This window comes from Epinephelus fuscoguttatus, linkage group LG4 (assembly GCF_011397635.1).
Source record: "Epinephelus fuscoguttatus linkage group LG4, E.fuscoguttatus.final_Chr_v1".
NCBI lineage: Eukaryota > Metazoa > Chordata > Actinopteri > Perciformes > Serranidae > Epinephelus > Epinephelus fuscoguttatus.
In genome coordinates, this window is record NC_064755.1 from 27773186 (window position 1) to 27786362 (window position 13177).

The 13177-nt window shown below is 40.2% G+C and overlaps 1 protein-coding gene across 4 annotated transcripts in view; it reads right to left on the reverse strand.

Annotated features, from left to right (window-relative positions):
• Positions 1-13177, reverse strand: part of syt7a (synaptotagmin VIIa) — a 112688-nt gene that overhangs the window by 35654 nt on the left and 63857 nt on the right. For 2 of the 4 annotated variants that reach the window (XM_049573587.1, XM_049573586.1), the window contains 2 exons: positions 9661-9828; positions 5991-6395 (listed from right to left, as the gene is read on the reverse strand). In XM_049573587.1, coding sequence (XP_049429544.1) covers positions 5991-6395; positions 9661-9828 — 573 coding nt within the window. The other 2 variants (XR_007449120.1, XM_049573584.1) reach the window with 1 other exon arrangement.

Sequence of the window (13177 nt, forward strand, 5' to 3'; positions counted from 1 at the left end):
TAAGCCTCATTAAGAAGATCTGGACTAATTGTTTCTATTTGAGTGACACAGTATCTTGAGGTGCTCGGTGTATGTCACCGTTTTCTGGGTCACTGCTCTCTCACTCTCAGTGTTGCACTCCTCTCATTTCTTCTTCTCCATTATGCCACACTTGCTCTCTAAATCCCCTTTCCCCCTCATCGCTATCCTCTACTCTTAATTCTCTGCCTCCTTCCCTCCTTCCTGTCACCCACACCCACGGTTCTATAGCTTAAGCCTCTGACTGTGTTACAATACCTCTGCTAAGAAAATACGGTGCTGCCAAGCTGTGGAAAGATATCACCCTAAACTTCACAATTCATCTTTCTTACATGCTGCCAGAAGTTTTTCTTGCAGCACCATGAAGCCTTGTTTAATAATCTCCCTGGTATACGTCTATTCCAGTGGTTTCCCAACCTTTTATGCCTGACCTAGCCCCACAACCACCCTCAGGTAAGTATCACTTCTCCGATACCACCCGTCATAAATGTGTTCATTTGAAGTGATTCATCTATATTGTATATTACGATGTTAAATCCTTTCTTTTGTCTCACTATTTAAACCATTTATCCATTACTTTTTTACAACTCTTTGTCTGTCCTTTACTTTTAGCTAACTATAACCTTTTATCCATTACTCTTATCTAACTATAAAAAGTTTATCCATAACTTTTAGCTGATTCTTTCAACCATTTATTCATTACTTTTATCTATTTAAACAGTTAATCCACTACTTTTACCTTTTTTAATGGTTATCCACTACTTTTATCTAGCTATTTAAACCATTTATCCTTTACTTTTACCTAACTATTTAAACTTTTTATCCTTTACTTTTAGCTAACTATTTAAAACTCTCTATCCTTTACTTTAAGCTAACTATTTAAACTATTTATCCTTCAGTTTTAGCTAAGTTTCTAAACTCTTTACCCTTACTTTTAGCTAACTACTTAAAACCTTATATCCTTCCCTTTTTTCTAGCTTTTTGAACTGTTTAAACTTTACTTTTAGTAATTAATTCTTTACATGTATCTAACTATTCAAACTGTTAATCCTTTACATGTATCTAACTATTCAAACTGTTAATCCTTTACATTTAGCTAACCATTCAAACTGTCAATCCTTTACATTTAGCTAACTATTCAAACTGTTAATCCTTTACATTTAGCTAACTATTCAAACCATTTATTCTTCACTTTTAGTTAACTATTCAAATTGTTAATCCTTAAATTTAGCTAACTATTCAAACTGTTAATCCTTTATATTTAGCTAACTATTAAAACTGTTAATCCTTTATATTTAGCTAACTATTCAAACTGTTAATCCCTTACTTTTGACTAACTACTAATCCTTTACTTTTAGCTAACTATTCAAACTGTTAATCCTTTATATTTAGTTAACATTCAAACTGTTAATCCTTTACTTTTGACTACTAATCCTTTACTTTTAGCTAACTATTCAAACTGTTAATCCTTTACTTTTAGCTAACTATTCAAACTGTTAATCCTTTATATTTAGCTAACTACTCAAACTGTTAATCCTTTACTTTTAGCTAACTATTCAAACTGTTAATCCTTTATATTTAGCTAACTATTCAAACTGTTAATCCCTTACTTTTGACTAACTACTAATCCTTTACTTTTAGCTAACTATTCAAACTGTTAATCCTTTATATTTAGTTAACATTCAAACTGTTAATCCTTTACTTTTGACTACTAATCCTTTACTTTTAGCTAACTATTCAAACTGTTAATCCTTTATATTTAGCTAACTATTCAAACTGTTAATCCTTTACTTTTAGCTAACTATTCAAACTGTTAATCCTTTACTTTTGACTACTAATCCTTTATATTTAGTTAACATTCAAACTGTTAATCCTTTATTTTTGACTACTAATCCTTTACTTTTAGCTAACTATTCAAACTGTTAATCCTTTACTTTTAGCTAACTATTCAAACTGTTAATCCTTTATATTTAGCTAACTACTCAAACTGTTAATCCTTTACTTTTGACTTACTACTAATCCTTTACTTTTAGCTAACCTTCAAACTGTTAATCCTTTACTTTTAGCTAACTATTTAAACTGTTAATCCTTTATATTTAGCTAAATATTCAAACTGTTAATCCTTTATATTTAGCTAACTATTCAAACTGTTAATTCTTTACTTTTGACTAACTACTAATCCTTTACTTTTAGCTAACTATTCAAACTGTTAATCCTTTACTTTTGACTAACTACTAATCACTTACTTTTAGATAACTATTCAAACTGTTTATGCTTTACTTTTGAGAAACTATTTCACCTCTTTATTCTTTACTTTTAGCTAACTATTCAAACTGTTAATCCTTTATATTTAGCTAACTATTCAAACTGTTAATCCTTTACTTTTGACTAACTACTAATCTTTTACTTTTAGCTAACATTCAAACTGTTAATCCTTTATATTTAGCTAACTATTCAAACTGTTAATCCTTTACTTTTGACTACTAATCCTTTACTTTTAGCTAACATTCAATCTGTTAATCCTTGACTTTTAGCTAACTATTCAAACTGTTAATCCTTTACTTTTAGCTAACTACTCAAACTGTTAATCCTTTACTTTTGACTTACTACTAATCCTTTACTTTTAGCTAACCTTCAAACTGTTAATCCTTTACTTTTAGCTAACTATTTAAACTGTTAATCCTTTATATTTAGCTAACTATTCAAACTGTTAATTCTTTACTTTTGACTAACTACTAATCCTTTACTTTTAGCTAACTATTCAAACTGTTAATCCTTTACTTTTGACTAACTACTAATCACTTACTTTTAGATAACTATTCAAACTGTTTATGCTTTACTTTTGAGAAACTATTTCACCTCTTTATTCTTTATTTTTAGATAACTATTCAAACTGTTAATCCTTTACTTTTAGCTAACATGTTAAACCGTTTATCCTCTACTTTTAGCTAACTATTAAAACCTTTTATCCATTGCTTGTAGCAAACATTTAAAATGTTTATTCTTTACTTTTAGTTAAATCTAACCTTTTATCTATATAACTATTAAAACCTATAATCGATTGCATCCAGCTAACTATTTAAATCTGTTTATCCACTACTTATATCTAACAACTTTAACCGCTTATCAATTTAACCCATTTCTTTACTTGAAGCTAATTATTAACTGTTTACCCTTTACTTTTAGCTAACTATGTTTTATTCACTAAATTTAACAACGTTAACCATTTATCCATTCATTTTATCTATTTTTTCCATTACTGTTATCAAATGATCTACACTGTCTAAAATTTACTTTTAACAATTCAAGTAGTTTATCCTTTACTTTTAGCTACTATATAACATTGTATCCTTTACTTTTAAATAACTATTTGAACTGTTTCATCTTTAACTTTTAGCTTGTTGTTTCAACTGTTTAAGTCTTTTAGCTAACTGTTTTAACTTCTCTGTTAGCTTACTGACTAGTTTTCACACTCAGTTATAGCAGCAGGTGGTGGTCATGCGTTGCAGCTGACTCAATATTTGGATTTAAAAAAAAAATTGGATCATATTAATTTCTTAATAAATCAATAAATAATTAATTGAGCTACTCCACAGTCTTTTCACATATCTTCTGGCAACTGCAGAAGTACTCTGTATCACACATGCACCCCTAGTTGAGAATCACTGGTCTACAACAAATTCAATGGTATGGTGCTTTTATTGATACCATATAGGTATAGGTTAATGGTTAATGGTTATTGGATCCCTCTTTTACCATTACCTTTTAAGTACAAGCATTTACACTCAAGAATATTGGTGACACACTTCAATTAATGCAGCAAACGTTGAGGAAGTGGAGGCGAAAGAGGGAGCAGACATTAATGACACAAGGATAAGTTATTGATTTTAAGCCAAAAAGCATAGAGACCAATCACCCAAGAGATCCATTTGGTCAAATGGCTCCAAAGGCTAGAAATCTGTGTCAATCACATCAACACATTCATTGAGCAATGATTCACCCAGATAGGGAATCTGGCCAAGATTGAAATTAACTGTCTCGAACAATGGGTCATGTCTATTACTGGACCGCTCTGTCATCAATCACACCAGGTGTTGCTGTTGCACAGGAAGAAATACAACATTGACCTCAATCTCACGATGATGAGTTGACTAGTTTAGTTGACTATTATGGGCAATATTCTCAATGACCTTGGTGGTGGCATGTGCTACATTGCTAATGCCCAGTTGGCCGGTGACATTAGCTCAGCTGTGTCATACTTAAATGCCTGAAGAAGCTTTAACACGAATAAAAAAAAAAAAAAAAAAGAAAAGAAAAACTAATGGTGGAAAGCTGTAAAATGGATTCAGTGCAAGGGGACATTAAACACATGTTGTACCTTGGCAGTGTCCTTCCTCATCCCTTCACCCCCTCTCCCCATCATCTGCCCTCCCTCCACTTCTGGCCTGAGGTAACAATATGTTGTAGAAGTAATGGTGCTGGTGACATAAGATCAATGCTTCAGGGTTAACACAAATCTACACACAGCTGCTTAACCCTTGTTCTTTTACTGATGCACACTGACACGTGGACAGTGTGATATATACATGCTGACACACACGCCAGCTAGCAGCACAACCGACAGACACAGATTTACTATTAGCATAAAAGTTACAGTTATACCGGAAAAAGAGGTGCCAGTTTAGTTGCAAATACTCATGAAATATGGATGAGTCCTACTGGTGTGTCTCCTAAGCAGGATATTTAACAGTCATTCCAAAGGATGGCTCAGAAATAACATCATGTAATTGAGTGGGACGGTGTGAATATAAAATGTGACTTTTTATGACACCATCTCATGAATATTATGAACTAGCACCACCAGCTCTGTCCTGTAAAGACAATTGCAGCAGACAGGCTGAATGCCATCCAAACAGATGTTACTGTTTAGCAGAGCATAAAGTGTAAACATTGAACAATTTTTCAGAGAGTGGGATAGAAATAGCCCACAATATGTCGCAACTTCCCTGCCATTTTTCATGCACACGTTATTCATTCTAAAATTAGGAAAAATGCGTTTTTCAACAGATTGCTCAACAAGACGATTTATAATTCATCTCAACCGATGCAGCACTGTGCATTCATACAACTATCATTGCTCACGATGTAATCAGTTTAAATTTGAAAGGATCATAAACATATCATGTAACTATATATAGTCTCCCCCCCTAAGAATAAAGTCTGATAGACATACGTATAATTGTTATTATCAGTGTGTGATCATAATGTCCTAATAAAATGAGATGTTGAGCCATCTCTTACACAACCACAGGTCTTGGAGCCAAAAGGCAACAGCTTATTTACATTTATAAATACCCTTATTAACATTTATAGTGGTTTTATTAAATAAGACAACCTATGGCCTCCTCATCCACACTCAACTAATCATCCTACATCAACATAATGAGCTATAACAAGGACTAAATTGCCTTCATAACTGTATATAGAATATCTCACTGCCAGTGTTGCAGTGAAAGAGATGATGAAACTTTGTGTAAGAAAATCCAGCAAATGCTGCAAACACACAATCTCATATAGCCACAAACCACAAAAACACAAACCTGTACAATATACATTAGGCACACATGCACACAGTATGTATTTTGAAAGATAGAGGTAATATCCTTCCCTGGATATCAGATGCAAACTGGAAGAAAACACCCGAAAGAAGAGGCACAGAGCAGTATTTTACAAAGGTTAAAGGTAAAACAGGTTAGTTATGGCTTAAACATAGAAACATTATTGACTAATTGATTCTAAGACATAACGTATTGAACATTAAAGCAAATAACTACTTAAACAAAAGCATAAAAAAACTCTACATAGCATAGCATAGCTTTGCATGTACTGTAAGACACAGATAGGAACAGAGGCCTAAGCAGGTGACACTACAAAAGACTCCATACAGATATGAAGGAAGACTTGAGACTCACAGGAAGGACTTGACGTCCAGGCCGCGATTCCGCATCTGGTCCATCATGTAATCCCAGCTGCCAGGATTGGCACGTGAGCGCCCTGCTCCAACTCCCCTATTGCGAGAGGCCCCTGCTCCTGCTGTGCTGCCCCGTGCACCCCTGGGACCGCCTCGTGTACCTGCACCCCCACCCTCACCCCTGCCGCCACCCCCCTCTCCTCTCCCAGCACCCCCGCCTCCCCCAGGCTGTCCAGGTGCTGTGTGCAATTGTCCCAAACTCTGGGATGTGGTGGGGGGGTGGCCGAGACCAGGGCCTGGTGGGTGGATGAGAGGCTGCTGAAGGCTCTGCTGGCGCAGCAGCGTCCGAGGCCGGGTGGGGATGTGCTCCAAAGTGGATGCATACGATAAGACTGGATCCCCAAAGCTGGGAGGGCAGAGGAGCAGGGAGGAAAGAGAGCGCGAAGAGGGCCACGGCCGGCAGAGAACAGGATGATGAGGAAGGAGGACGGAGTCAGAGGTCACGGAAGAGGAGGAAGAAGTAGATGTAGGAGAGGAGCCGTGGCAACAGGAGGTGAGTTTGTGAGAAGTGGTGAGGTCAGAGGATGGGATGTAGAAGAGAGGGAAAGAATCATCAGCGATGAGACAAGGTGGCACAGGGCAGTAGGGAGACACAGCGGAAGAAGTCAGGTTGACATCAGGATAGATACAGGAAAGTTCATCCAAACAGGAAGTTGATGGTTGTGAGGGGGAGGAGGAGGAGGAGGAAGGAAGAAGAGTGGTATTTGAGGACAAAGTGGAGAAGGAGGCAGAGGGAGGAGCGTTGGGAGGTGGAGACAGGAGGAGGAGGAGAGAGAAAGAGAGCAACGTGAGGCAGCAGCAGTAACAGCAGTAGCAGAAATAGCAGTAGAAGGTGCAGCCTGAGTGATCGCTGTGTGCCGTGTACCGCTCATAGGGCTGCGTCGGGCAGCAGTGTGCAGACTGTGAGCTCGCCCTGTGCGTCTGCGTCAGATGTGTGTGCACCTTGCGAGTCTGCGCGGTCTGAGCATGCTGTTTGCGTGAGGGTGTGTTTCGCGTGGGCAGTGGTCGGATATGCACCGTCCGCACGGGTGTGGCCCGATTCTGCGCCACGTGACCAAGTCGAGGCGTGTGGGTTGTGGCTTTGCAGGTTCCAGGCCTTCTTGATGAGGGTTTTTTGGTCTGATGAGAGATCCCCATGTCCTCTACTCGTCAGTCAACTTTTTCCATCTCTGATAGCCTCTCTTCCTGTCTCTAAGTCTTTTTCGTCTTTTAAATACATGCTGCACCTCTAGAGACATCCCAACAGCCAACCAAGTCCTACAGTACGACTCCCTCCCTCTGTCAGCCTCTCATTTTCCACTCCTCCCCTTTAAAAATGCTGTTTAATTGGCTCATTGCCTTTCTTACTGATATTTCAGCAGCCACATCAACATGTAGGTGTGTGACACATGTTATCTAGATGTCATCACTTACTTACACATACATCATTTCTGTAATTTACTGGCTCTACAGTATCCTCTATCATCTTTTTTATATATTTTTTCTACTACCCAAATATATCCTCCTCTTTCTCAGATCGCTGTGTAACCCAGACTACAAGAATTAGGTCATGAGAGAGCTATTCACATCAGTTAGGGTGCAGTTTACTCCGCTCTGCATTACTTCACCTAACATAATTTCGCATAAGGCTTTTAGTGTCCATCATATTTAACTGTCACAAATAAAAGGATAAAAAGGGTAATGGAAGGTTTTGCAGAAAGCAAAACAGTTTGTGGGCAAAACAGAAGCAGAGGAGAATAAAAGGAGTGGCTTTACACAGCGACAGAAAGATGGAGAGAGCGATGGGAGCGATAAGAGCAGAGGGTGACGATGGAGGAGAGACAGAAAATGGGGTGCGAGACACAAACACAAGAGACACAGACACTTATAGCAGCCTGAAAATAGAATCCAATTATAGACAGGGGGCAAAAAGAAAGATGAGAAGAGGAGAGATGGAGGGAATGAGGAGTGAGGTAGTGATGAGCGTAAATGTGTTGTGGAGGAAGAAATCACAGGCACGAGGTGCAAAAAAATCACGAACTGAAAATTAACTGCCTCATTTACAACACGCTGAATATAGACTCTAACTTATGCCATACGTCATGGCTGTGGGATCCATGCAGTCAGTGACCAACATGCATTTCACATTCCTGCCTGAATCTTAATTAAAATGCGGGCTGGCGCGTATGAGGCATTATTTCGGAGTGTGAAAATAAGACTATTTCTGTATTGCATTTTTGTAAGTACACTTGCAGGCTGTGCAGTTCCCAACATAAATAAATCATACCCTCCTGCAGATTCACATACGGGGCTACATTCTGCAGCTGGGCCGACTGTGTCAGCCGAAGGTTTGAGTCAGTGTGATACAGCTCGAGCAACTATTGTTGTCGTGATGACGAGAGCACACATTTCCCCAGTGCTCACACCTTGATCTGTTCCCACACGCTCACCTTGACACCTGAGCTGCTCTTTCCTCCCTGCTGAACTCGACCTGACTCTCCTTGTTTCTACTCAGAACTGATTCATTCATCTAATTATGGCTGCTGCTGAGGCAAGGGTGTAGGTTTTGTTTCAACATTTGGGGGGGAAACACATATTAAAGTCCAGGTAAAGTAAAATCTGAGATTTCTTGTTGGAAATACACGTTGAACACATGAAAAGACCGGGAACTATACAGCACCGTGTTGTGAAGTGAGACCATTAGTCTAATAATTACATGATTAAACAATTTAAAAGCAAAACAGCCATCACTAACGTCCCTTTCAGCCTGAATAGGTTTCCCTGCATGCCAGCAGTTACTGGTCACTGCCGTGAGTGTGCTTGGTGTTAACATGTTCCTGTGGGGGGGGGGCATTCTCATTATTCTGATGCAGCAACCTTGCACCTTTTCTGCGTCGGTTTATGGTAGAAATGTGACGGTACTTCCTGCTTCTTGCTTCTTTCTGCTTTGTGGCACATTGAAACCATTGCTTTTGAGACTTTATACAGCCACCATCTTTTTTACCATGAGGCGCTGTTATTCTATGAGTCGCGTTCTAGCAGTTCGTTTAAATAAAATAACAGTCCCCTGCTACTTCCATGTTTTGACAAATTTTTGACAAATGCACAAGCTCCAAACATTGAGGGGAAGGTGTGTCCCCTCGCACCCCTGCGACCAAAATTTACACATATGTGCCGAGGTACAAACTTCAAACCTGTCGCTCTCCTGCAGCCCTTTTATTAGGAATTTGCATGTTCTCCTTGTGTCAGCCTGGGTTGTCTCCAGGGTCTCTAGCTTCCTCCCCCAGTCCAAAGACGTACAGGTAGGTTAACTGGTGACTCTAAATCGCTCAAAGGCATAAATAGTTGTCTGTCTCTGTGTGTCAGCCCTGTGATAGTCTGGCAACCTGTCCAGGGTGTACCCGCCTCTCACCCAGTCTCAACTGGGATAGGCTCCAGCCCCCTGCAACGCTGAACAGGATTAGCAGTTACAGATAACAGATGGATGGTGTCCCCTGTGTTCCCCCTCCCTCCCTACGCCTATGTGCTGAGGTGAAAAGAATGTATGAATAACTTGTGCATTGTAATGATGTGTTTACTTTGCTGCACAGTGACTTAGATGTTTGCTTTTTTCTACCCGGTTCTGAACTCACTCGCTGGGTCTCAATCCTCCGGACTGCATGTGGCCCTGGACGGTCTGCCACCTTCCGGCCTTCACTCCCTCTGTCACCATGCTCTTCACGCTGTCACTGCGATAAGGACCCCCCCCATCATCCCCATGCCCAGTTGCTGCCCCCTTCTGACCCCCTGACACTGCCCCACTAAGAGAGAGAGAGACAGGGTGCCGAGGTCCCACGGCAGACAGAAGGTATAGAAGAGGGAGAATAACGACAGGCAGAGGAGAAAAAAGACCAAAGAGCGTGAGAAAGACAGACAAGAAAACACACATGCACATACACAGGAATTGAGTAACCACATGGCTAAGGAGGTGAGACAGATCAGTAGAGTGTGTGAGAGGGCAGGTCTAGTTTTCCAGGCCAAGTGAGAAGCAGGTGGATGAAAAGGTCTGTGTGGAGTCCAGTGTGGAGAAAGAGAGGGATGGGGGAGAGGAGAGCACGGAGGAAGAAGAGGAGGAGGAGGATTTACAGGGAGCCTGTAGAGGATGGAAAACCAGCAAGATGTCACTCCTCTGGGCCTGGAGGACCAATACTACAGCTGCCAGCATTCACTAGAGGCAACAGTGTGTGGACTCCGGTCATTTAGGTCTCATTCTCTCATTCATTTAGGCATTTGGGGCTTGAGATGTGCTACTATACCAGGCCATTCAATGGTAAGAACTTAGAGCCACTGGAGGACGGCCTGTACTGAAGTGCCTCATGAGCAAATAATCAACTCATTCGGGAAGTCATCCAAGTGACATTCAGTTAAATACAAATGCATTTGTTCTTGTAAAACATCAATTACACTCTATTTTTAGATTTAATGTCTACTGGTTTGTTTTGTAAAGATCTACTTGTCATCTGATCACCACTTAGCATCTACAAGAGTAAACAGGAAGTGGTAAAATACCTGCACCACACAGTAGAAAGGATCATAAGGGCAATGTAATCGTATCGACCTCCTAAAAAGGTACAGAAATTAATCCGTGTTCTTACTTAAGAGCACTTGGCAACTCAGATTTCCTCTCAAAACTGGTTCTAGGTTTAAAATGTCATATCCACTCTGAAAGCAGTGATGATCAAAAATGAAGCACAGTAGTGCCCTCTGGTGACATGACTACATTTCATTAATATGCATGGTGCTCCTGCTCCAGGAGGTACAAAATATGAAGCACAGAAGACACTGTCGTCTGGTGTGTAAGCATGGGGTCGGGGGGGTGCTACACTTGCATCATGTCCCTTTGAAGGTCACCTTTCACATTCAATTCTGACCAACTGACCTGACAGTGCACGTGGATAAGTCATCAATCATAGCAACAGCATGGATGACACTGCGGATGGTCAACACAGGGGACGTGGGCCTCATTTATCGAGCACAAGGTGAACATCTTTACTCTTTATTAAAGGTGGGAACACGTGTATAAATGGGACCAATGAATCACTATGAGTATTTACAGGATCATAGCAACCAGATATCAATCCTGTGTTTCCTGTCCTGTTACAAAAAAAAATATAGCCACAAAATCTTTGACAGTTTTCCATCTTGAAGCTGTCAGACTGATCAAATAAAGTATAACGCGTAAATTTGAAAAATGGTTTATGTCAAACGACTACTTTTTCAAGATTGTGTCATGACTGTTGCTGGCATCCAACATATAACAAGTTCAATATTGAAAAATGATAGTATTGAACTGTCAATCCAATAAATCCTTAAACACAGAGATTGATCGTGCAGGGTAGGTTGCCCATTTGATAAATGAGGCCAAGCGTCATTTCAGAGATTGAAAGCTGCTGATCTCGAGAGAATCTCAAACACAAAATAATTCCCAGCTGTCTGTTGCCTGTATTACTGGTCGGAGTCAGGAGGGCGTCCCCTGTCTCTTCTAGTTAAAAAATTATCCTCATGTTTTCTCATTTTAATTGAATTTCTGTGTTTGTAATGGCTCACACACGACTGATAAAACGGCTCATGTTACCATTACTGCAGTGAAAAATTCATTTATTTTTTTACCACTGGAAAGACAGACAGGGCCTGCTGAAAAACAGCTTTATGGACAATAAATGACAACCTTGAGGGTTTTTTAAAAAATGAACTCCTCAAACGTGACACACTAGGGTCTAAAGCTGGTTTCCCAAGATCAGCAGCCATCATCTTCAGGCAGAGTTTTCAGACAGCAATCCATATATCCACCATGTTCATAAGCACACTGCTGCCTCCCCTCTCTAGGCAATTTAACACACAGTCCTCAACAGCTAGGTCTATTAAAGATGACCAGTTATTAGACAGTTTATCAGACAGATGCCTGGTAGCAGGATGTCTAAGCTCAGAGCCTCCTCGGTGCCCGGAGGGAGATAGGTATGACCTTGCTACTGCTTTATTGGATTCAAGTGCCTAGTGAGTGAAAAAATGACTTTTATTGCATCAAGTAAAAACACTGTTGCCTTATCTCCCAAATATGACAGACAGTAGACACAGTTCAAGGGCTACAATGTTAGTGCAGTACACATTAGATATTAGGTTGATGGGAATCAGAGAGAAGCCACAGATGGATGTAAACCACAGGTGAACACTGGCACCACATTGCAACCTGGTCTAACGGTCAACCCTCCACAACAACAACAACAACAACAACAACAACAAGAGTTTCAGTTGACACAAGCAAAGCACAGGGAGATACACAGATTTCAGAGAAGGTGGGTTAAAGTATACACATCTTTTTGGAGAGGAAAGCTACGAGGGTTGTCCGTCTCCATGGTTACAGCCCCATGGGAGAGAGGTGAGAGGTTAGATGTCAGGAGTTGGTGGGACCGGCAGGGCTGTAGGGAGTGGGGGGGCATCTGAACATGCGCCTGTGTGTTCATTAGAAGGTGACGGGATGTGAGCAGTAGCGGCAGAAATTAGCCCGGGGAGGTTACAGGGCTGTGCTGCTTTGACGCTGCAGTAATAGTTGAATGGCAGTCGCGGGGATGCTGTAATGTGCATGTATGACATTTTCCACACTCGCATTTTCTGAGCAGATTATGACTAATCATTAGTAACCATTTGTGCCCTCCAGTGGTCTAACATTGGGTGGGTTGTTATTGTTGTCGTTATTACTATTGTTGATGGAAATCGTATTATACAACAATAATAAGTCTAGAAATGTGCAGTTTGTGTATATTGCCACACTATGACATTTATAGAATTGGCTTTTTCCACAAGCCCTTAGGCTAAACATCCCCGGTTACTCATGAGAAAATTTTTGTCTTCAGGAGGGTAAAAATAATCGAGATTACGAAACTAGGTGGATTTAATAAGCTGTCAGGCATTATAACATCCAAATCTTATGGTCCAATTTGATGCCTGGCTAGTGGTGGTGGCTGCGCGAGTAGAAGAGGGGAAGATGTGGGAGGGGAGAGAGGAGGAATGCAAGGAAGGGACTTAAGGGCCGTCCACACCAAGAACAACAACTATAAATATATAGTTTTAATACTATTTCTAACTCAAATGGATGGAAGAATTCATACCACT